Below are 20,018 nucleotides of genomic sequence, written 5' to 3' on the forward strand. Positions count from 1 at the left end.
TTTTCAAACATATTTTCACTGTAGAAGTCTAAAAAATGCTTCCTAGATGGCATCGGAGTTTCTTCCTTTTTCAAATTTGTCTGTAACAAATATTGAAATATCTCATTTAATTTTCATTAAAAGTATAGAAATATTCCAAAATTCAATAATTATAATTACATTTTGTTACTTATCAAGTTCACCCATAAAAAATTACATGACCGACACGACCGACACAGATCAAATTTCTCAACTAGAATAGTCCCGGCCTTTGGTTGTAGTATTGCAATTGCAAAGTAAACGTGGTTTGGTTGTCTGCTTCAAATGCCGCAACATTAGACTGGAAGAAAGGTCTCATTGGCCCGTGTTGATTGAATGATTTTTAATCTCGATGGATACTTGACCAGCGAAATTAAATCTTTTACTCAAAAATCTCTTACTCACTCAATTTCTTACACAATCTAGTGATCTCACGTATACGATGGCTCAATTTGATGAATACGAGTCCTTACCAACCTCGAATTCCACTACACACATGATTGCTGGTTCCATGGCTGGAATTTTAGAGCACTGTGTAATGTTTCCAATTGATTCGGTCAAGGTATTTTAAATTTAATTTGATTTCACTCTTTCTTTTTTTAATGAAATCATGACAGTTGGAACAGAATGTTACAGTGTAGTCTATACATTCTGTGCTCTTAAATTTAGAATTTGCCATAAACTTATATTTGTTGACATAACATTCATTCGACATGCTGTTGTAACATTTTGACAGGAAAGTATTTTCATGTAAGATTACATTAATAATAATGCTAATTTTAATGGTCATCTTAAGTTATCTAAATAATTCTATCAAACATAAATGATCTAGAAATAACTCCCCAAAATGCTTGCATATTTTATTTGACTTTACATTCTGTTTCTTCTCACGCAGACGCGTTTACAGAGTCTTGTAAGCGCCAATCGAAGTTTCCGGTCAGTCCTGATGACTATGATCAGAAATGAAGGAGTGTTCAGACCACTTCGCGGCATTGGCGCTACGGTTGCTGGAGCTGGACCAGCTCACGCCTTGTACTTTGCTGCCTATGAGCGATTGAAAGTTGATTTCACATCGACAGGCTCAGCACATCATAACTACTTGGCTCAGGGAGCAGCTGCCTCCGCTGCCACTGTTCTCCATGATGGAATTATGACGCCAGCGGAAGGTATCCATCACGTTTCCGACAACAAAATTTAGCGCGTGTCGCTATAAAAAACCTAAATATTCTAATGGTCGCCAGTGTCAGTACTTTTTTTAACGAACATTAAAATACCCCAAATACCCTACATAATATTACTAGGCCCATCCTTCATATTGAATGTGATTATTGCAATTTTATTCTTATTTTTGGTTGCGCTCATAGTGGTTAAGCAGCGATTGCAGATGTACAACAGCCCCTTCCGGTCCATGACAGAGTGTGCCCTAAAAGTCTATAAGACGGAAGGATTTTCCGCCTTTTATCGCTCTTACGGCACGCAACTCGCCATGAATGTGCCGTTCCAGTGTGTTCACTTCATCGTGTACGAGGCAATGCAAAATGCCACCAACCCCGAACGCACCTACAATCCTTTAGGTCACGTCGTCTCGGGTGGAGTCTCTGGTGCGCTAATTCTTCACGTTTTGTTTTGCTGTTTTAGAAAATGTTTAGAACTATTAATTTGGATTCTTAGGAGCCCTTGCGGCCGCTGTTACCACGCCGCTTGACGTCTGCAAGACACTGTTGAATACTCAAGTGAGTCGTTGTTTTCCAGTCACCCGACATCAGGTTTAGTGTTGATTTTATTTATAATTATTTTTCTTTTTTAAACTCATTAGGAGGCTGAAGTTCTGCACCGGGCACAGAAGACGCAAATCAGTGGATTTTTTAACGCTGCCCAAATGGTTTACCGATTGGGAGGTTTTGGTGGCTTCTATCAGGTGAAAAAAGTGGTTTTCTATCTTTTTATATTGCTTCTGCTGGATCCACACCAGATTTTTTATCAAAATTAAGCTATACATTTATGGGTAAAACTGATCTACCTTTTGAGCTCGTAAACGTCGAATTCGATTGACAACAATGCTTTCCCTTGTTATTCAAAATTCCTCCCTTCTTTTGTTAACAGCAAAGCTAAATGAGTTATACCATGTGAAATCGCTTCATCGTTGTGCCTGCTCGAAACACGAGTCGTTGAGCGGTTTAACGTGGGTCGCAAAATATTTAGCAACATGACAATCTAGTGGTTTGACCAGTAGGGCAGTTCCCGCTTTGAATTATAATATCCATTGATTTGCGCGAAGATTTATTAACCAATAATTTATTTATTTATTTTAGGGATTGCAAGCACGTTTATTGTTTCAAGTTCCTTCGACGGCTATCTGCTGGTCCGTCTATGAGTTCTTTAAATATTTTCTGACAAAAACGGACTAAGTGACGGTGACAAAGTCACGTATGTTTGAATAACTAAACGTTTTCGAAAACGAGCAAAATCAAACTGGGCTAATGGACTAGAACGTTGACGCAGCGGAAGTATTTTCAAATTTAGGTACAAACACTATACTAGATTACAGTATAGTGTGATTCATCGGTGGTTGAAGAAGAAGTGGCATTAGTTGCAGCTTCTGCTGCTTAGTAATCCATCAAGGTAGTAGGCTACCGTCCTGGCCGTTTTTTATGTCTTTTCTGCCTTTTTCCCGCTATAGTGTTGTTCATTTCTTTCTTTGCAGTGTAGTATTTAAAGTGGGAGATCGAATCATCTATTGTTTGAATCACCTATTGTCCTTGACAGCTGTATATATGTGTATATAGAGTCACGGGCTCACGGCCGTCTAGTTGCACTATCCCTTGCCATTGGTGCCTACAAACTCGGAAGTCAAGATACAAATTTTTAATGTTGAGAAAATGGTTCTTCTTTTGCCACCAAACTAAACCAAATAAACAATTGTAATCACACACAAAAATGGGAAATTTACATATAATGATTGAATAAAACGGAAGAATTCTGACTCATCAACACTCCAATATTTAACGCAAGATTTTTTAGATTTCTTATGATATAATATGTTTGATGTATTGGCGCAGATCAAGGTCTGTACAAGAACGTACACGTTTGCAGATTTGAACTTCTCCCTTGTAAATCGAAAAGGGAAAAATATCTTTCTTTTTCTTCTTAAGATTTCACTCCTTTTCTTTATTCTCCGCCCTGGCTGGATTTTGATACTCCCGGGCTTGGATTAACTTTGGGTTTGCCGGTTTGGTTAGATTTAAGTTGCACACAGCTTGCTACCCTATCATGTCCGTTATTATACCAATAAAGATTTAACAATTTTTTTTTCGACTTTCCCAGTGGTCGAATCCGACTCTAGACGAAGGTTAGGTCAGAGCTGCAAATTGAAAAAAATAAAAATAAAAAAATAAAAACTTATTGCTAGATTTCTTAAAAACTTGGCAATGTGGAATATCTCGGTTTTTTACGTTATCTGCAGACGAAGTTATCATGTTTACAAAAAAGGAAAACAAATAGCATTACGATTCAACAGTTAATAGTTCGTGTGTGTGTAGCTTGTCTTCTGATTCAACGGCACTACGACAGATAGATAGGGATACTATTGGATAGCGGATCAATAAAAATGGCTTTAAGAGTTTATTACGACTTAATGTCACAGCCTTCTAGGGCTATTTATCTATTTCTGAAGGTGGCAAATATACCTTTTGAAAGTTGTCTTGTGAAACTTCGTGAAGGTGGATAAATCTGATCAGCTTTGGAATTTGTATTTTACTTATTTACTCTTATTTAACAGGAGAACATTTCCAAGATGAGTTTACCAAAGTCAATCCATTTAGGAAAGTTCCTGTTATTGATGACAATGGATTCAAACTAACTGAAAGGTATCTAAAAATCACATTATTGTTAATTAAAACTTTCCTAACTTATTTTATATCATTATGTTTACATAGTGTAGCAATTCTTCGTTATCTAGCCAGAAGCAGAAATGTTGAGGATAATTGGTATAAGGCTGATTTGCAGCTTCAGGCAAAGGTGGATGAATACCTTGAGTGGCAACATTTGAACACTCGGCTATTCTGTGCAATGTACTTCAGACACAAGGTTTGGAATATTTGGTTTTCCTTGAAATGCATTTGTATTTACATTAATTTTTCTACAGTTTTTGGAACCAATGATGCTTCAAAAACCAGTTGATGAAAAAAAAGTTGCTCGCTTTCAGAAAGAAATGGAAAAGTGCTTGAGTGAAATAGAAAATATTTGGTTAGATAGTGGGAAAAAAAATTTTATCACTGGGGATAAAATTTCCATTGCTGATCTTTTAGCCTGCTGTGAATTGGAACAACCTGGTAACCAAATCAATTTTATAATGGTTACAGAAATGTTAGTTTTTGTTTTTTAATTTCAGGGATGGCTGGATATGATGTCTTCTCCAAACATCCTATTATAGGTTAGTAAATATTTTAGATTTGAACTTTTCTGCTCAGTTAGTGCTAGCTAACCCAAGTTTAGATTATGAGGTGGACAACTGGCTATGTAATAAGTTCTTTAGGCGAATTTATCCACTCAGGGTTCGGCATACAAGAAAAAAAAAGATTGCTTAGTAAAACTGCTTTAAGTAAAACGGATGCGTGATCATGCTTTTATTCGTGGAAACTAATCAATGACATATTTATTTTATTTTCCCATTTTAGGAGCATACAGGGAACGTGTGCGGAAGGCAACGGAACCTCATTATGAAGAAGCCCATAAAATCGTTCGAATTATAACGAACAAATTTAAGGGTGTTCCACAAGCTAACAAGCTGTAAGCAAATTATCAAGTTTGTTTCGTGCTCCTCTGTATAGTTCTTAAGAATTTGTAAGAGGTTTTCTACATTTTCTATTATTAAAAGGAAGAGGTCCAATATATTAATAAATAGGTAAATTACGGTATATAATAATTGTCCATTTGAAGCGATCAATTATTCTTACGAAGAGTAAATCTTTCTGTGATTGCTCTGAGAATGTTTCCTGGTTTGGGTTGATGATTTGCAATCATCTCTTTCATATTTTGAGTTACCAGTTTCACTAACGACTCGGGTGTGTGTGATTCATCGTATGGAATGGCACGTCCTATAAACGTAGTCAACTTCACTGGAAATCCTCCGTATATGGGAACTAGAGGCAAATGCGTTTTTTGATACAACCAATGCCAGAACGACTGACAAATATTGAATGAACGGAAAGCTTCTCGAATATTTCGCGTGAAGATTGGAATGATGGGCTAGTGTAAAAGGAAACTAGAAAATTATGGCGGTTTAATCAATAAATGGATATTTACCACTTTTGCTTCAATTGCCACTTTCGCAAAACCTAGACGTTGCCTCCAAAGAAGTTCATAGTTATGATCACCCAACTGAGCCTCATAAACTCCTCCCGGGGCAATAGCCAAGAGGTTGCCTTTCCGTAGCAAAGAGGCACAGCTCTGCACAGTACCAGGAATTACACCAAATGCTTCTAAAAGACTTCCCCAACCTTAAAAATTAAAACTTTCTCAGTATCATTCACAAAAAAACTTAGGCTGAAAAGTTATATACATCCTACTTGTAATTTTTTTCATTACCTGGAATTTTGAAGAGAAACCTATCACCAACAGGATTTATCAACCTTCCTTCATACAACAATATGTGACTGCAAATGTAGTAAAAGTCAATAGGAACTGCTCCATGATAATATACTAGAAGAGCACCCCCAGCAGGAATGTTTTCAATCCCATGAATCTCATATCCTAAAGTAAAAAATTAGGTTTCTTAGTTTGGACTGTCTTTATAATTAAATTTAAAAAAATTACCATGCCAAATCCAGCCTAATGCATCCCATATAGCTGAAACAACTTTTCTTCCTGCATCCCATATGTCTTTATCATATGCATCTAAAAGTCTACGCCTGAGGGAGTCAAATAATGTACATTGTGTAATAACCCACAAAACAAAACAAAAATGTTAATATTCAAAATGCTTTAGTGCCTTACCTATGCAATTTATAGATGTACAAAAGGGAAGAAGTGATGTAAAGCATGATAATAATAATACCAGGCAGAAGAGACACCACAATTAAAGGTGTGAAAAGCCATGAAAGCCAAGAGGAATAGTAGATATCTATCGAAGCCCCTGATAAATGTAACAATAAGAAAATGATGAAAATGAATAACTTTAACAAATTGACATTAATAAGATATTAACAATTTTCTTTACCCAATAACTCAGTAAGATTCAGATATTGAGTTAGATACTCTAGTGTGTTGTAAGACATGATTGATTTAGCAATGGCTATAGCAATCAACTTTTGTTAATAATCCACTTGCCAGCAAGAGCAAAAAAAGCTTATACAACTGTAGCATCAATTATTTATGTTAAATTGATAAAGAACAGTTTTTGTATGTCACATAACATAACCTAAATTGGGCCATACAAATGCAATGATATATACATGTCGGGTCAAAGATCAATGCCTATTGAATAATATCGTGCGTTTGCGCGTAGCCTCCAAGATGAAAACCAGCACCGTTAATTCAATAAGGGAATTCACACAATTTTCCAATAAAACAATTTCATATTAGCAACTTACACGTAAACATTCCAAGTTAAACATACAGACGTAATGTTATCTAGTTCTATTTACACACACAAAATTTGACACATTTAGCCTACTTTTACAAGTTTACTTTCACGAAACGGAACTAAAATCTAGCAGACAACTACTGTTGAGGAATGAATGAATCATAAGGCCTAAACACTCAAGACTGCCGTGTAAAAAATTCGGATTTCTAAAAAGACAAAAAGTATGCGCGCTCTGCAGCTACCCCAGATGGCAAGACCTACCCCATAAGAAAAAGGAACATCTTCCTGGGTGCATTATTTAGGTCAATATTTCCCGATAGGGATTTATCGGCAAACGACCCTGTCCTCCCACCCCCACCCCACCCGACCCCACTCTACCCACCTCCCACTCAGGACGGGGGGACGACGTCTCTTTCTTCTACGGCTCGATAGCTGTTTTCGGGGTTTTTTACTCGATTTCTCTCTGGGAGGTGGCGCTGTTCCTCTCGGAGAGATAGGGAAACGATTTTCGTTTGGGGGGTTCCATTGTTCTTTTATGCGATTTGCGGGGGTTTTCGTCACGGTATTCAAATTGTGACCGTCTTGTAGAGGGGATGCTATTACATTGCAACGTCGTGATCCCGCTTTGATTGAGATAATGGGGTCGGTGTGATTTAAATGTAAAAAAGAATCGCTTATTTTTAGTTAGTTTTTCTCCCGACAGGTGGTTCTGACGCCAATCCATAATTCAAGGCCGACGAACTTCAACGCGGCCTTGGATTGGATTGAAAAACAAAACAAAAACAAAACAAGGCTGGCTGCTAATCAATCAACTGAATCAAGGCAAGTTTAAAGAAAAATGTAGTCAAATTTTAAATAATGTAGGTAGTATAATCCTTTGATTGTAAATTATTTTCCCTACTACGTAAAGCTGGTACAATAGCCGTACGGTTTTTTATATACCGAAGAGCATTCATTCATCATGGAGTCCAGGTATAATTAATTAAATTCTGTTGGTCTCTTATTGAAATAAAATTGTCCTTACTTAACGAAATTCAACTTTGGATATATCAAAGGATGATTTACGATGTGATGGTAGAACAATGCTGGATTACCACCCTATAATTCTTGAAACTACATTAGTTTCCAATGCCAGTGGATCGGCAAGGCTGAGACTTGCAAACTCAACAACATCTGGAAAATGAAATTTGCAAATTCCTACAAAGATCCTATGCTTCAGGTGATACAATTAATTTATGTCAACTTTCTTTATTGACACGACAGCAACATTGGGTCTTGTATGTTGACATATTGATATAGCTGATGTGATATTTCCACCAGTCCTGATGTATCAACACTGGTGCAGAGTCTACGACAAGCCTTGGCCCTTGAAGCTAAATTCCAACCAAAGCTTCAACTTCTGTCAACACTCAACAGCCAGCAATACAGGAGTAAGTATTCTGTAATGCTTCTTCTATTGAGAATACAAACTAATTTGTAATTTGTTGTTTGTGTTTTAGGAAAGCGGTGAAATTATGTGTGCAATGAGGGATGGAGCTGCTCATGTTCTTCGCTGCATGAAAGTCTGGTATGATCTTCCTTATGCAGTTCTTCTGGATGCTCTCAACATGATGGACTGGTTCATGAGCCGCATGAAAGCACTCCTAAACACCTCTCATGCATAGCAATCAGCTCCTTCCATCTAGCAGCTTGCCAATGGGTGGAGAGGATTAAACAGAACAACATTGAGGTATCTTCCATTCAGAGTCCATTGTAGGTATGTTGACAGTTTTAATTGGCTAGTATTCAGGTTGTCTAATAAATTTTAATTAATAGATTGTTCCTGAACCTCAATATCTGGTAACGATATCTTAATGTAAATGTACCGCCGGAGACATCAACCGGATGGAAAAAATTGTCTAAGCCAAGTTAGCTTGTCTACCCCAAGAAGAACCGGTCACGACCTTAAAATTCCTCAACCTGTATCACTCACTTCTCTCGACGACTTTACCTGCCGCTCTTCAGCAAGACCTTCTTATTCTTTCATGCAAGCAGGAGACCATTTGCTGTGACGCAAAATAATGCTGCCTTTCCCTCATCTCTTTTGGCTTTCGTCCTACTGTTTGTCGAAATGAAGTGTCACCAGCCGGCCATCGAGGTTATTATCAGAGACGTTTTACTAGAACTTCAGCGACTTGTTCAGGTATTTAGTGGTTGTGCTTGTTTGTTGATTCCAATTTTGTAATGCTGATATTTTACCTCTAGGTCAAAGATGACTAGTTGAAGGAGTGTATAAGAATGGTCACTTCGGAAATGGCACCTTACGATGGCTATGCCCAAAGCAATCCGTCTCATCGTCAACGACTTACCTGGAAGTTGTCCTTTTTCTACTATTTCTTTGCCTTCTAAACCATTTATAATAAGTTTTGCCTTTAGTAAAGCAAAATGCCTAGCTTTTTCTAGTCCTATACCACTTACTTGTTGAGCCTGTGTAAATTCGGGTCTCAGTGATATATGATTACCACTCTTAACAAGAAAACTATATATTTCTTTACTCACTACATCAGAAGTTTCTCCAAGTGTGCGGTCGAAAATTTTAGTCGAAATTCCCTTCATAGATAAGAGAAATAAAGCCGTAATTTCATCCTATAAACGTTCAATTAATCTATCAAAAATCTTATCTTGTTTAGGGTGGTTATTAACCTTATATGTTATTTATATAAATTTAAATACTATAAATAATGGTTCGAAATTAACTGAAAAAAGCAACAAGACTTCTGTATAATTTTACATAATTTCGATGTTACGTCATGACGTCATACGTCGAGTATGACTTGATAACCACCCGAATCAGTAAGTATCGGCTTTGACCTATTCATGAACTTATGTAGCCCACAATTATAAAAGCAAAATCTCCTGTCCTATTTACAATAAATGCTTGAATTGCCGCTTTATTTGCCGTTTCTTTTTTATACCAAAAGCACTTTAATTCAGACAACGGGCGATGGTAGAGAAATTATATAGTCAACCTAGGTTACGAAGAGATAAGTAAAGGTGAACTCTTGGAAGATTTATATCATCGCTTAAATGTTATTTCTCTAAAAGTTCCATCTTTAAGAATATCATAGCTGATGTCTTACAACTGTCAATTTTCCTAACTGCAGTAATCATTTTAATACCAGAAAAGCTGCAGCATTTTTCTTTTGGTGTTGGAACTACTAGGAAATGGTTTCCAATCTGAAAGTGAAAACTTAGTATTATTAGACTATTTATTTCAAATTTAAAGTTTTAACCTACAAACCTTCATCAAAGTCAGTACACAAGGAATGTTCTCTGTGTTTAGTCTCTTGGTATCATAAGGATCATCTGAGAGCTCCACATCAGGTTGATATCCGTCCATGGTTGCTATTTTAATAGATGGAATTTGTGTTGCAAAAAAAGAGCCGATTTCTCAGCCAATGACACTGCATCATAAGGGTTCCCTCCACATTCAAGAATCTATTTTAATGCCATTAAAATGTTTCATGAGAATTTGTTGATTGGTGGAAATATCACATCAGCTATACCAATATGTCAACATACATGACCCAACATTGCTGTGTCGTGTCAATAAAGAAAGTTGTCACACCCCATACTTTCGAGTCAAACTCGCGCGTGGGTTTTTAATTTTTGGGGCAGATTCATTTCGGTTAGCAATTTTTTTTCCCGTTCCTATTGTTATGGGCTTTTTTTTATTCCCTATAAAACGATTAATCGAACAAAAACATCGAACCCAAAGCTAAAAAGACACAAACTCCGCAAAAAAAAACCCTATCGGGAAACTCGCGCGCGAAGCAAGGGATCGGCATACAATCATGTTTCATACATATCAAAACTTATTCTTCTAAAGCACTGAAAATCAACAATCTCCGAGTCTATGACAGTAATGACAGGCATGCTTAACAATAGTTCTAAAGATTTCCACGTGAGGCGCTACTGACGCCCTGACGGTTTATACATGGTCTATATCTGGCGGGCCTGGGCCCGACAGAAGAATATTATAACCGATCCAGTACCGCCGGTAGCGCCGATACCATCCTACTGATCCTAGAATAAAATAAACCACATTGAAAACACAAACTGATATATATTTTTGTTACAAAAACCTACAAAAAATGAGGCTTACCTTAATATTATCCAAAATAGGGAAATATTCTACCGAATATTCTAATCTCCCTGAATCGTACATTAAAAGAGCTATGAAGCAAGTAAGATTTTTAATAAATTACGTCCATCCTAAACTCAAGATCTTAACTTAATTTTTCAAATGGTTATCATCTTGTGTAATATACAGTAAGTACATATCTATGTTTCATTTGATTATTTTATTTTAATCATAGGTTTATTGGGAAGCACCAAAAGACATACCACAGTATCTGCCTGTAACCCTGGAAAAGAAAAAATTCAGGTATTCCCTTCATGCAAATGAAAAAAATTTTATTGTCAGAAAACAGTCGTACAATTAGTTTGTGTTTTCAATTTGCAGGTATACAATGAACCGACCATGGACAGAGGAGTTTCGAAGACAAAATCTTGCAAAGAGAAAAAAGGTCTTTGTGGAACCAATTAAAGAGTGGGCATTTTTTAGAGGAGACAGGGTAAATTGACAAATTCACCTTATTAAAATAAAAAATCATTGTGTGTATCTGAATTAGGTTGAAGTCTTGGTCGGAAAAGATAAAGGAAAAATAGGTTTAGTAAATCAAATCATTGAGGTAATAATCATTAAGAATTATTTTGTATATATGAAAAATATGTATGTTATTTATTTATCTTTACTTAGGAAAGAAATTGGGTAGTTGTCGAAGGCTTAAATGTGCATTACAGACGAATCGGTAGGACAGAAGATTTCCCTGGTACAATGGTTCAGTCTGAAGCACCCCTCTTGGTTACCAATGAGGTTGCATTGGTTGATCCTTCTGATGAGTAAGAATTTCATTAAATAGTAGTTTCCTGTTAATGATACTATACTAATGATATTCTGGAGTAGTAAAGGCACTAAAGTGGAATGGCGGTTTACGGAACAAGGAGAAAAAGTAAGAGTTTCTCAAAGAACAGGGCATATAATACCCATTCCGTTGTCAGCTTCGGAGACCATTGATTTTAAAACAAGAGCTGGATACCCAGGTAAACGGTCTTTATCATTTTTCAACATACAGAATGCAATCACAACATTGATCAGCAAAATTATCAGAAGGTGTACATATATATTTACGCATCATTTATATTTTAAATTGCACAAGACGCGTAAAATCACGGAATATTTTTAAAGAATGAAACGCTATACATGCATTGATTTTACAGAGCAAGAAAAAGACACACGGGCCGCAGACGTATCCGAAAATACCTACGTCCCACAAAGCAAAACATTTGAAATGGACTTAATGGAGCATTACAAACTGGAATGAAGTCAGTTGCTTGCGTGTCACTGTAGCAAAATTGTTTGAATATAAAAGAAATAATGCCCACAGTTAAATGTCCACGTTCGTACCTGTTTGCGAATTTTCACGAGTGCACCGCGATATATATGTTAACACGAGTTTTGGTAAACTGGGAACAAAGGCACAAGAAAACAATAAGCAACGACTATCGGCCAAAATCAAATCAATAATAACATTCATAACAGAGGGGGGAAAAGATAACATTACAGACAACTACATATGGACTTGCACTATCCTACCGACACATTTTTCGACAGAGATAGTTATGATGGTGCATGGCACCTCGAGAATCAATCATACAAACCACTTACTGGTTGAAATGTTTGACCTTTGCGAGTGACTAGAGCGCGATCATGCCTATTTCGCTCTGAGGTGAAACTCGATACTTAAGACTGGAATATTAGGGCTAAATAGGTCAATAATGCATCACATGATGCAGCACTTTTTGCCATCTTCTTCTTCCAATCCAATCACTGCCGGTGTCCCTTTCCCTGCAGTAGAGTCACTATTTGCGCTCTCGGCTGAACTGGTACTCGGCTCCCGTAATTTGGGAAGATACGCCTTCATGTCAATTCCATCTCTTTCAAAAAACAACATGTAGGCTGTCTGTCCTTCGATTTGATTGGCCGATGATTCCTTGTAGTAAAAAAATTTAAACTTCACTGCTTACAATTTCTTTTATGAAAAATTCTTACCTTGCATGTTGAGTCGTTGTAGTAGAACCATTTACCGTTAGGATTTTTGGCATAAGAAATATAGTGACCTCCTCCCATGATTCCAGAATGACACTAGAAAGAGAAGCATAAATTTGATCAATCGTTATTTAAGAGTTTCAAGTCGTGCAATTTAAATTACCACAGCGGCGTAAAGGCTGTAGGTTATGTCCAGCTTATTGTATCCTGGTAGAAGTCGATGTTGATGAAAGTCTATAAGATCCTCGTCGTGAACTGGATGAGTCATTAGCGAGGTGGACTCGAGTCGTTTGCGAGTCGATTCATTGCCGTTGATCACTTCCGAAAGATTTGGTGGATGCCCGTTGGAATATGAAGTGGACGAAGTGGAAAGCTTAGGATTCATATCATCACCATTAGATTCGTCGTTAGCAGAGTCGACGATCCCGTTGGGAGGTGTGGAAGAAGCAACTTTTTGGCGGTGACGGACTAGCGTTTCGCTAGGAATAGCTGCTAAAAACTCAGTGAAATCCAAGTTGTTATGTGGAAATTGAACGGCCTTGTGAGACTTAATCCAACGATGATTTACAAACTGGAAACGTTTCAGATGAACAATCTAAAAAATGAATGAATTCATTAAATTAAAATTAATAAATACTAAAATACTAAATTATATTTGTAAAATGGACGTTCATTCATGCACATTTATGGCAACAACAAAATAACAGGAAAAAATATTAATCTTACCAGAATTGGAGGAAGTCTCCATATTTGTAGTTTTTTAGTAGCTGGCTGATGAGTGGCACATTTTGGACAGTAATATTTTTCGTCACCTGAAAGCTGTTCCTCTCGTGTGAAAGCTTGCAAACACTGTTCTAAACTGACTGGTTCAGTTTGTTGATGAACCGCTTTAGCTACGCTGGGATCTTCGTCAAAAACCTATAATGAATCTCGTTAAAAGAAGCGAACCTTAAATATTTGGAAATCAAGCTTGCCTTTTCAAGCGATGTTTGATAGCGAAGATGAAGGGCCGTCGGCTCCCAGTCAACGGCGATACAGTAATTAAGGACGCCTTCGACTGCTGGCGAATTGGTCTCACTACCGTTCGGTAGAGGGTCAGGTGTCGGTGGCAGCGGGCATCCTTTACAGAATTTGGTCCACGGGCACAGGCCACAATGGATTCCATTGGCCTGGACAACTTTTAGAGTGAAAGGGAACTCGTAGCCCAGACTGTCATCGCTAAATATAACACGTTTAAGTTCAAGATTTCACGAAATCATCTAATATAGCGAATTTACCAGTCATGGGCGTGATTCGGAAGAGTGCCACTATCAGTTGGTGGAGAAGGCGAGACCAGTCGAGAGACCAGTGTCCACACACATCTATACAAGTCTTGACTCGTGGTCTGTAGCAATAACACTTTGCTGCTTTCGTCTCCTGGATGAGATGAAACCCCATCCGTAGTCCATGCTAAAGGGACCAATAGTGGTAGACCGAAGAGACTAGGCCGCGTTTTGTGTGGAGAGACGAAATAGAGATCTTGTCGTATCTAGAAAATTACAAACAAGTTAAACAGACAAAAAAACTGGAAACATTTTGAATTTTAAGAGACCATTTTTCGATGGTAGACGACCAGAAAAGAGGCTCCCATTCCCAGAGCGCCGTTTAGTTCTTGAGCGCTACTGTTATTACTCGTGAGACTAACTGGGCTGCCCAAACCACCGCTGCCACTGCTCGTGCTGGCCAAACTAGAGCGATCACCACCGTTTCGGTCTTCATTGGTTCCACCGTTTGTTGTTGGACGATCAGCAGGTGACCGTGGTGGCAGGGATTCCTGTCCGACGGTTGACGAACCATTCTAATAATCAATTACATAGAATAATTCAGTAACTTAAATATCTCACATTTAGCTTAACTTGATGAACTGATCAAAACGAAAAACGATAAACAAATAACGACGTAAAACAGGTATTCGAAAAAACACAACTAGACATCCCAATCCATTCCATGTGAGATGAATTAACACACATTAAGGGGTTAATCTACAATAGAACTTCAAACCTTGATACACGATTGAATTCCAAAAGGTTTCAACATATGATAAAAAAGACGTTATACAATCTTAATTTTGAACCACTAAATAGGATTACAAAGAAATAGCAGAGATAAGTCAACATGAGACAAGAGTTGGGTAAGGAAACAAACATCCACGACCATTTAGTTGGCAAGTACTAACGAACAAAAGCAGGGAGAATTAACAAAGGACACAAGGGAAATAAGCAAAAAATAAAAAAAGGAAAGAAATAATAATGATGGTAAGAGGCGAATACCTTTCTACAGAATACGGTGCTCATCACGTTCATGCAGATACCGACGGGTCGTCTTACCTCCGAGCTGGTGTTTGTGTTGCCGCCCTCTTTGATATGAAAGACTTTCGCTGCTTGGTTATTGGAATGATCAGCTAGTTTGTTGTTGTTCGGACTGGACTGATCTTTGGCACCTTCTTCGCCGTCTACAAGGCCGATATGGCCACCATTTGTGGGAAGAAGATGGATGACCTCAGAAGAGTTCAGCACTTGATACGCGAATAAGGCAAAGCCAGACGTAGGTCGAACCTTGTTGCTAACCCCCGGAAAGCTCTGCATCACGTAGTAAATTTCCATGAGTATGAAAATATTTGATTTAACTAGTAATGTTTGATTTAACTTGCCTTAATCATTGCCCCTGATACTTCTGCAAGTAAAAGATGATCGTAGGAGACCTGGCACAAAGCGGCGAGTCTTTCTTTAAGTAGCAGATAAGTGGCATCCATCGGCAAACGAAGACCATATTTTACTGGAACTGATCCGTCCAAACGAACCACTGTTCGGCAAACGAAAACCATTGTGATATCAACTAAGTATTAATTTTTTTATTATGTGAAAAAAGCTTACCAACAACTTCGACATGAACGTAACTTTCGAGAGGTAGAGGTAGTGACAAGTAATTGAATGGGTCAAAGCGTACGCTTTCACGCTGACACACTCCGCATGTTACTTTCGATTTCAGTTGTCCATGGAAGAGCTCTACAACAATCGAACGGTTTCGCAAAAGATGGTTCTCCCACGCCTGAAATTGAAGTCAATCATAAAGAAGGACGATAAACTAAAAATTATAAAGTGACAACCTCTTGGGCTACAACAATATCCGGGCGTCCTTCACTGTCGCTTAATTCCACGTATGGCTTATCATGAACTCGATTCAAATCTTCGTGAAGACCGTCGAGCAGGAATGCCAAAAGCTCCTGAGCATCGTGTTGCTGATAACCGTTGAATCTCGGAGCGTATTTACCAATCGTCCACTATTTTCAGAGAAAGATTTTTTTTTTTTTTATGTGTTAACAATTTTTCAACCAATATAATTTTTACCCGTAAGCGAAGCGGGGCAATCGTGCGAGATCTTCCTTTCCAAATGTCACGAATCAAGTCTCCGTAATCCTTTGCGATATTGCCTTTCATTCCAAGGGGGTTATCTCTTTGAAATGTTAACGAAAAGTATGTAAATATTGTTAAAGTATCGAAAATAGCACTGCATTGTACCTATTGAGTTCCAGAAGATGCATACTTGAGGTGAAGTATTGGGTTAGAGCTTGCGTATTGCTTACGCACTGAAGGGAAGCGTTCATGAAACAAGTATTGCCTAAATTGTTCAACCCAGTGGCGCCTTTCTCGCTAGGCAGGGCTAAAAATTAAAAAAACACATTTAACAATCTATTGTAGCCTAATTCAGCATTTTGTATCAACACATACCTTGGCGATATTTGTCACCACTCTGGCCAGAGAGAGAGACCATTTCTTCTGGCCATGTCAAATCTTTGTTACGCACTTCAATAAGAAGTTGGTCGTTGTCACGACAAGAAAGAGAAGCAAGTGTTGCATTTTCATCTTCCAGCAAGACCAGACAGTGCTGTTAAAAAGAAAAATAATAATGAGTAAACAATTAGCTAAGAAATAAAACTCTTCTAAAATAAAATAAAATTACATCGTCTTTCATTAGCCACAAACGAACATCATCAAATTTTAGTCGTAATCGGCCGCAAAGATATTCGTATGTCTGACTGACTGTGGCTAATTGACTAAATGCTGCGACGTAAGCCAGATAGCGCCGTGGTGTCTGCTGCGTAGCAGAGGGAAAGTAGCCATATCCGCCTGCTAAATGGAAGAGCATTAGAAATTTATTTAAAAATGTTAAGTGTTGAAAATCCAACCAAGAGCGGCGGCACCGTAGCCTCCAACGATGCTGTTCCAAGATTGACCGTTCCAAGCAGGTCCGTTGTCGTTGGCAGTAGTGCTGTGCCTTAGGAGACGAAGCAGCAATGGATATAATTCCAATTCAATTGGATCAGCATCCGTAAGTTGAACGGCCTTAAGCGAAAAGACATACATAATATAACATAACATGAACCAATAAATTAAGCACTTTTACTGTACCTGTCTCGGTAAAGCTGGGCTACCTCCATACCACGATGACAATGCTTTCCAGATTGCCTCGGGAACTACTTCATAGTCCTTTCCCTTTTCCACATCTCGTCGGAGTCGACCTCCTTCTCCAGTTAAGACAGTGGCCTAAATATGAAATGAGCAAACTTATGCATTATCCTAAATCACAAAAAATCTTAATACCTTGATTGTCGACGTTGCTACCAAACATGTATTATCAATGGCCCTAGGTCTGACTACAGTGTTCAGGTCGCTTCCAGAATCAGATGAATTATTTTTCAGAGAAGCGCTACTTGGTACACTTTTGATCGATTCGTCCTTAAAATAATTAAAAAGATTTCGATTAAATTGGACAATATAAACAATAAAAACTACAAAGTATTCATACCTGGTTTGTCACATAGTCTGACCACTGTTTCCACCAAATGCTTGATACAAGATACCAAAATTCGCCCACTCGGTAGCCACGTTTAACTTCGCGTCTTAGCCAATTTTGAATTAATTTCCCTTCTTCAATGCGCGAAGCGGGGCGTAATCCAAGAACAACATGACATAGCTAAAGGAATAAACAGTAATACATAAGGGGGAAAAAAACACTTCACAAAATACACAATTTTTTTACTTGATGCAGCATGTCGAGTAGGTGTTTCAAACTACTTCTGTTGACCGCCCACATTAGAAATGTTTCAAGATCAACAGATTCCATTTCGTTTTTAATAATGTCGGAAACCTCGAGAGAATCACAGTCACTCTCATCTTCAGGAAATTGATCAACAGCAAGCTGTTTCAGGCTTTCAATCAACTGAGTAACTTCTGAACGACAGAAAACTCCATCACGGTCGAAGTCAAAAATTTTAAAGCAAACTAAAAGAAAAACAGTCAGTCAGTTACATCAGAATATTCAGAATGAACTAAATAATAAACATACATTTTATCCTCTCAACCAAAGGTCCCCGACAGGCGGCAGAAATTCCACAAACGATTTCCTTAAAATCCAGGTGGCCGTCGCAATTTTCATCAAATGCAGAGAACAATCCACGGGCAATGGAAAACTTGGAATTGTCATCTTCAATAACTGAACTGATGGGGGCAGAAGCAAACGAGAGAAATAGTTCAATATCAAACTTCCCATTCGACGATAGGTTTTTCAGCTGCCAATATTTTTTCTCGAGATCAATAATCTCTTGTTCATCTAAGTGGGTGACACCAGATAACGTTTGGTAAAATGTTGGCGTCTCGAGATCGTTGGAAAGTGTTATAGGGCAAGGATCACTCAACAACCACTCAGTAAGAGATGTTGCACAAGGATATGTAATAAGCCATTCACGAAATTTGGAATAGTTAACTGCTTCAGCCTGCAACAAGACAAAAACACATTTATTTGACTATTTAAAAAACTGTAAGGATTTCACACATGTACCTCATCAAACAAATTGGATATGTTTTCCAGATTCCATCCATCAGAATACTTTGTTGTGTAGTTAATAACATCATCCTTGGTCACTACACTGTTCATATCTTTAGCATAAAGACTGAATATGACTATTAAAAAAGTTGACATTAAAACATGGAAAATGAAATAATGCAAAAAAAAAAAAAATTACATCTACACTTTTCATCCTGATGGCCTCTAGTGAGAAGGACTAATCCACTCAGGAGATCTTTGAAAGTAATACCCTTTGTAGTTCCACACCATGCAGTATAAATAAGCTGTTTTAAAAAGTAAATTTTACAATAACAACTCTTTTTTAAATACTTCTGCCTCACATACCTCAGCCAGGTTGTTGGGGACTGTGTCACCAAGAATTTCAGAAAAGAAAATACTTTGCTGGAGTAATCCACTTGGCGTTGCATACTTACTGAATGTATCTTTGAGTCTTTTGAGTTCAACAGTGTTCACTGCAGAAATATCAAGTCAGAGAAGTTTGAATGCCAACAATGTGGAAAAAAACATAATATTATTAATCTAAAACGGGTAATTACCACGCTTGACGGCTTCTTCGTAGCTGAGGACTTGAGGTTTAGAATCCTTAGCACCCATGGCGCTGATCAAATTGCAAGTTACACTGGCGATCGCTTACCTAAAAAAACGATTATCACTCAAAGAATCTCATCTCGTTCAGTAATTGAATCCCATAATACATAAATTCATTTCAATAACAAAATATTTAATGCAACAACGTCCAATTCAACAACTTTCAAGTTAAAAAGCCATTGACATTGAATAACTTTATTCCCTTCTGTTATTTTTTTTTGCTGTCGCCATTCGAACCCTCTTCTCACCACGATTACATTACCTTTTCATTGAATTAAAATAAAGTCTCTATCACTTTTCTATTATTTTTCTTACTTCTAATTGCTTTTCTATTTTAAATTTGATTTATTTGAGAAAATTATTATTGGGAAGAATTGCTCGATGAAAACTTGAGATTGAGAGTGCGTTCTACGGTCCTGCTGATTAGCGAAGACAGCAATCTTTGAAACCTTGCACCGTGAATGACGAAATTATCTTTTTACATAGTTCTAAAAGAGATAGGTATACTATCTTTTTCAAATAATTAATGAAACACTTAAAGTAATAAATGTGTTGCGCTCATCACTTCAATAGTAATTACGGCCTGCAAGGCTAGGCTGCAAGGGATTCAACGGTTTTTATGCTGATTTCATTTCATTGTATTGATTTGAGAAAGACATATTCTAGACCTATGTATACTTGAAAATAATTAAAGAATTACCGAGATCATTTTTTATTCACTCCTAATTTATTTTGATCAAAGAAATAAAAAAATCAGAAATAAAATACATTGCT

The 20,018-nt window shown here is 37.5% G+C and overlaps 5 protein-coding genes and 2 long non-coding RNA genes across 20 annotated transcripts; 4 read left to right on the plus strand and 3 right to left on the minus strand.

The window, feature by feature from the left end:
• The first annotated feature begins 271 nt into the window (after window positions 1-271).
• LOC124204781 (mitoferrin-1-like) lies at window positions 272-2,956 on the plus strand. Of its 3 annotated transcripts, none has more exons than XR_006879110.1 (7): window positions 272-580; window positions 914-1,184; window positions 1,383-1,619; window positions 1,690-1,751; window positions 1,835-1,936; window positions 2,331-2,640; window positions 2,723-2,956. XR_006879110.1 is itself a non-coding variant. In XM_046601990.1 (6 exons), the coding sequence occupies exons 1-6, from the start codon at window positions 461-463 to the stop codon at window positions 2,424-2,426; spliced, it is 888 nt and encodes a 295-aa protein (XP_046457946.1). In that variant the 5' UTR covers window positions 280-460; the 3' UTR covers window positions 2,427-2,956. The 3 variants fall into 3 exon arrangements, 1 of the variants encoding a protein (XP_046457946.1); XR_006879111.1 differs by having other exon boundaries at window positions 280-580; window positions 2,728-2,956; XM_046601990.1 differs by having other exon boundaries at window positions 280-580; window positions 2,331-2,956.
• Window positions 2,957-3,450: 494 nt separating this feature from the next.
• On the plus strand, window positions 3,451-4,934 carry LOC124204782 (glutathione S-transferase theta-1-like). The gene is made up of 6 exons (XM_046601991.1): window positions 3,451-3,737; window positions 3,797-3,884; window positions 3,954-4,104; window positions 4,163-4,349; window positions 4,409-4,450; window positions 4,695-4,934. Exons 1-6 carry the CDS (start codon window positions 3,626-3,628, stop codon window positions 4,808-4,810), a joined length of 696 nt encoding a protein of 231 aa, XP_046457947.1. The 5' UTR covers window positions 3,451-3,625; the 3' UTR covers window positions 4,811-4,934.
• LOC124204779 (transmembrane protein 68-like) lies at window positions 4,629-6,967 on the minus strand. 3 transcript variants are annotated; one of them, XM_046601986.1, is made up of 7 exons: window positions 6,609-6,742; window positions 6,236-6,436; window positions 6,013-6,151; window positions 5,833-5,927; window positions 5,605-5,769; window positions 5,323-5,516; window positions 4,629-5,265 (listed from the first exon to the last, which is right to left on the minus strand). In XM_046601986.1, the coding sequence occupies exons 2-7, from the start codon at window positions 6,291-6,293 to the stop codon at window positions 4,960-4,962; spliced, it is 957 nt and encodes a 318-aa protein (XP_046457942.1). In that variant the 5' UTR covers window positions 6,294-6,436; window positions 6,609-6,742; the 3' UTR covers window positions 4,629-4,959. The 3 variants fall into 3 exon arrangements, with proteins under 3 accessions (XP_046457942.1, XP_046457943.1, XP_046457941.1); XM_046601987.1 differs by lacking the exon at window positions 6,236-6,436 and having other exon boundaries at window positions 6,609-6,967; XM_046601985.1 differs by having other exon boundaries at window positions 6,236-6,887.
• An 11-nt stretch (window positions 6,968-6,978) lies between these two features.
• On the plus strand, window positions 6,979-9,534 carry LOC124204785. 4 transcript variants are annotated; one of them, XR_006879113.1, is made up of 7 exons: window positions 7,229-7,243; window positions 7,305-7,573; window positions 7,657-7,820; window positions 7,901-8,031; window positions 8,101-8,357; window positions 8,417-8,783; window positions 8,846-9,534. It is a non-coding gene; the product is annotated as an uncharacterized LOC124204785 (long non-coding RNA). The 4 variants fall into 4 exon arrangements; XR_006879115.1 differs by having other exon boundaries at window positions 6,979-7,573; window positions 8,101-8,353; XR_006879112.1 differs by having other exon boundaries at window positions 6,980-7,573.
• On the minus strand, window positions 9,505-10,482 carry LOC124204787. The gene is made up of 3 exons (XR_006879116.1): window positions 10,147-10,482; window positions 9,882-10,078; window positions 9,505-9,817 (listed from the first exon to the last, which is right to left on the minus strand). It is a non-coding gene; the product is annotated as an uncharacterized LOC124204787 (long non-coding RNA).
• A 127-nt stretch (window positions 10,483-10,609) lies between these two features.
• LOC124205756 (probable 39S ribosomal protein L24, mitochondrial) lies at window positions 10,610-12,089 on the plus strand. Its single transcript, XM_046603264.1, has 7 exons — window positions 10,610-10,827; window positions 10,960-11,027; window positions 11,106-11,217; window positions 11,275-11,334; window positions 11,403-11,545; window positions 11,610-11,746; window positions 11,924-12,089. The coding sequence occupies exons 1-7, from the start codon at window positions 10,735-10,737 to the stop codon at window positions 12,025-12,027; spliced, it is 717 nt and encodes a 238-aa protein (XP_046459220.1). The 5' UTR covers window positions 10,610-10,734; the 3' UTR covers window positions 12,028-12,089.
• Window positions 11,807-19,683, minus strand: LOC124205751 (ubiquitin carboxyl-terminal hydrolase 32-like). Of its 7 annotated transcripts, none has more exons than XM_046603242.1 (26): window positions 19,507-19,683; window positions 19,193-19,290; window positions 18,981-19,108; window positions 18,814-18,919; window positions 18,630-18,751; window positions 18,138-18,564; window positions 17,832-18,073; window positions 17,598-17,765; window positions 17,393-17,527; window positions 17,201-17,335; window positions 16,978-17,134; window positions 16,752-16,921; window positions 16,520-16,676; window positions 16,310-16,451; window positions 16,139-16,244; window positions 15,898-16,071; window positions 15,665-15,839; window positions 15,442-15,593; window positions 15,062-15,370; window positions 14,344-14,589; window positions 14,030-14,280; window positions 13,727-13,970; window positions 13,479-13,670; window positions 12,916-13,347; window positions 12,756-12,848; window positions 11,807-12,696 (listed from the first exon to the last, which is right to left on the minus strand). In XM_046603242.1, the coding sequence occupies exons 2-26, from the start codon at window positions 19,248-19,250 to the stop codon at window positions 12,487-12,489; spliced, it is 4,731 nt and encodes a 1,576-aa protein (XP_046459198.1). In that variant the 5' UTR covers window positions 19,251-19,290; window positions 19,507-19,683; the 3' UTR covers window positions 11,807-12,486. The 7 variants fall into 7 exon arrangements, with proteins under 7 accessions (XP_046459198.1, XP_046459202.1, XP_046459199.1 ...); XM_046603246.1 differs by having other exon boundaries at window positions 15,119-15,370; window positions 19,507-19,675; XM_046603243.1 differs by lacking the exon at window positions 19,507-19,683 and adding an exon at window positions 19,352-19,483.
• Window positions 19,684-20,018: the final 335 nt, after the last annotated feature.

This window comes from Daphnia pulex, chromosome 10 (assembly GCF_021134715.1).
Source record: "Daphnia pulex isolate KAP4 chromosome 10, ASM2113471v1".
Lineage (NCBI taxonomy): Eukaryota > Metazoa > Arthropoda > Branchiopoda > Diplostraca > Daphniidae > Daphnia > Daphnia pulex.

Bases quoted from the DNA above. Each gene is read 5' to 3' on its own strand.
- LOC124204781 (XM_046601990.1), top strand. From the start codon at position 461: ATGGCTCAATTTGATGAATACGAGTCCTTACCAACCTCGAATTCCACT. The intron at 581-913 runs GTATTTTAAATT...CTTCTCACGCAG, and splicing joins TTCCAATTGATTCGGTCAAG to ACGCGTTTACAGAGTCTTGT. The intron at 1,752-1,834 runs GTGAGTCGTTGT...TAAACTCATTAG, and splicing joins AGACACTGTTGAATACTCAA to GAGGCTGAAGTTCTGCACCG.
- LOC124204782 (XM_046601991.1), top strand. From the start codon at position 3,626: ATGGCTTTAAGAGTTTATTACGACTTAATGTCACAGCCTTCTAGGGCT. The intron at 4,350-4,408 runs GTAACCAAATCA...TTTTAATTTCAG, and splicing joins CTGTGAATTGGAACAACCTG to GGATGGCTGGATATGATGTC. The intron at 4,451-4,694 runs GTTAGTAAATAT...TTCCCATTTTAG, and splicing joins CTCCAAACATCCTATTATAG to GAGCATACAGGGAACGTGTG.
- LOC124204779 (XM_046601985.1), bottom strand. From the start codon at position 6,293: ATGTCTTACAACACACTAGAGTATCTAACTCAATATCTGAATCTTACT. The intron at 6,152-6,235 runs GTAAAGAAAATT...TACATTTATCAG, and splicing joins GAATCTTACTGAGTTATTGG to GGGCTTCGATAGATATCTAC. The intron at 5,928-6,012 runs GTAAGGCACTAA...TGACTCCCTCAG, and splicing joins TACATCTATAAATTGCATAG to GCGTAGACTTTTAGATGCAT.
- LOC124205756 (XM_046603264.1), top strand. From the start codon at position 10,735: ATGAGGCTTACCTTAATATTATCCAAAATAGGGAAATATTCTACCGAA. The intron at 11,546-11,609 runs GTAAGAATTTCA...ATTCTGGAGTAG, and splicing joins TTGGTTGATCCTTCTGATGA to TAAAGGCACTAAAGTGGAAT. The intron at 11,747-11,923 runs GTAAACGGTCTT...TTGATTTTACAG, and splicing joins AACAAGAGCTGGATACCCAG to AGCAAGAAAAAGACACACGG.
- LOC124205751 (XM_046603242.1), bottom strand. From the start codon at position 19,250: ATGGGTGCTAAGGATTCTAAACCTCAAGTCCTCAGCTACGAAGAAGCC. The intron at 13,671-13,726 runs GCAAGCTTGATT...GATTCATTATAG, and splicing joins ATCAAACATCGCTTGAAAAG to GTTTTTGACGAAGATCCCAG. The intron at 12,697-12,755 runs GTAAGAATTTTT...TTTTACTACAAG, and splicing joins ACAACGACTCAACATGCAAG to GAATCATCGGCCAATCAAAT.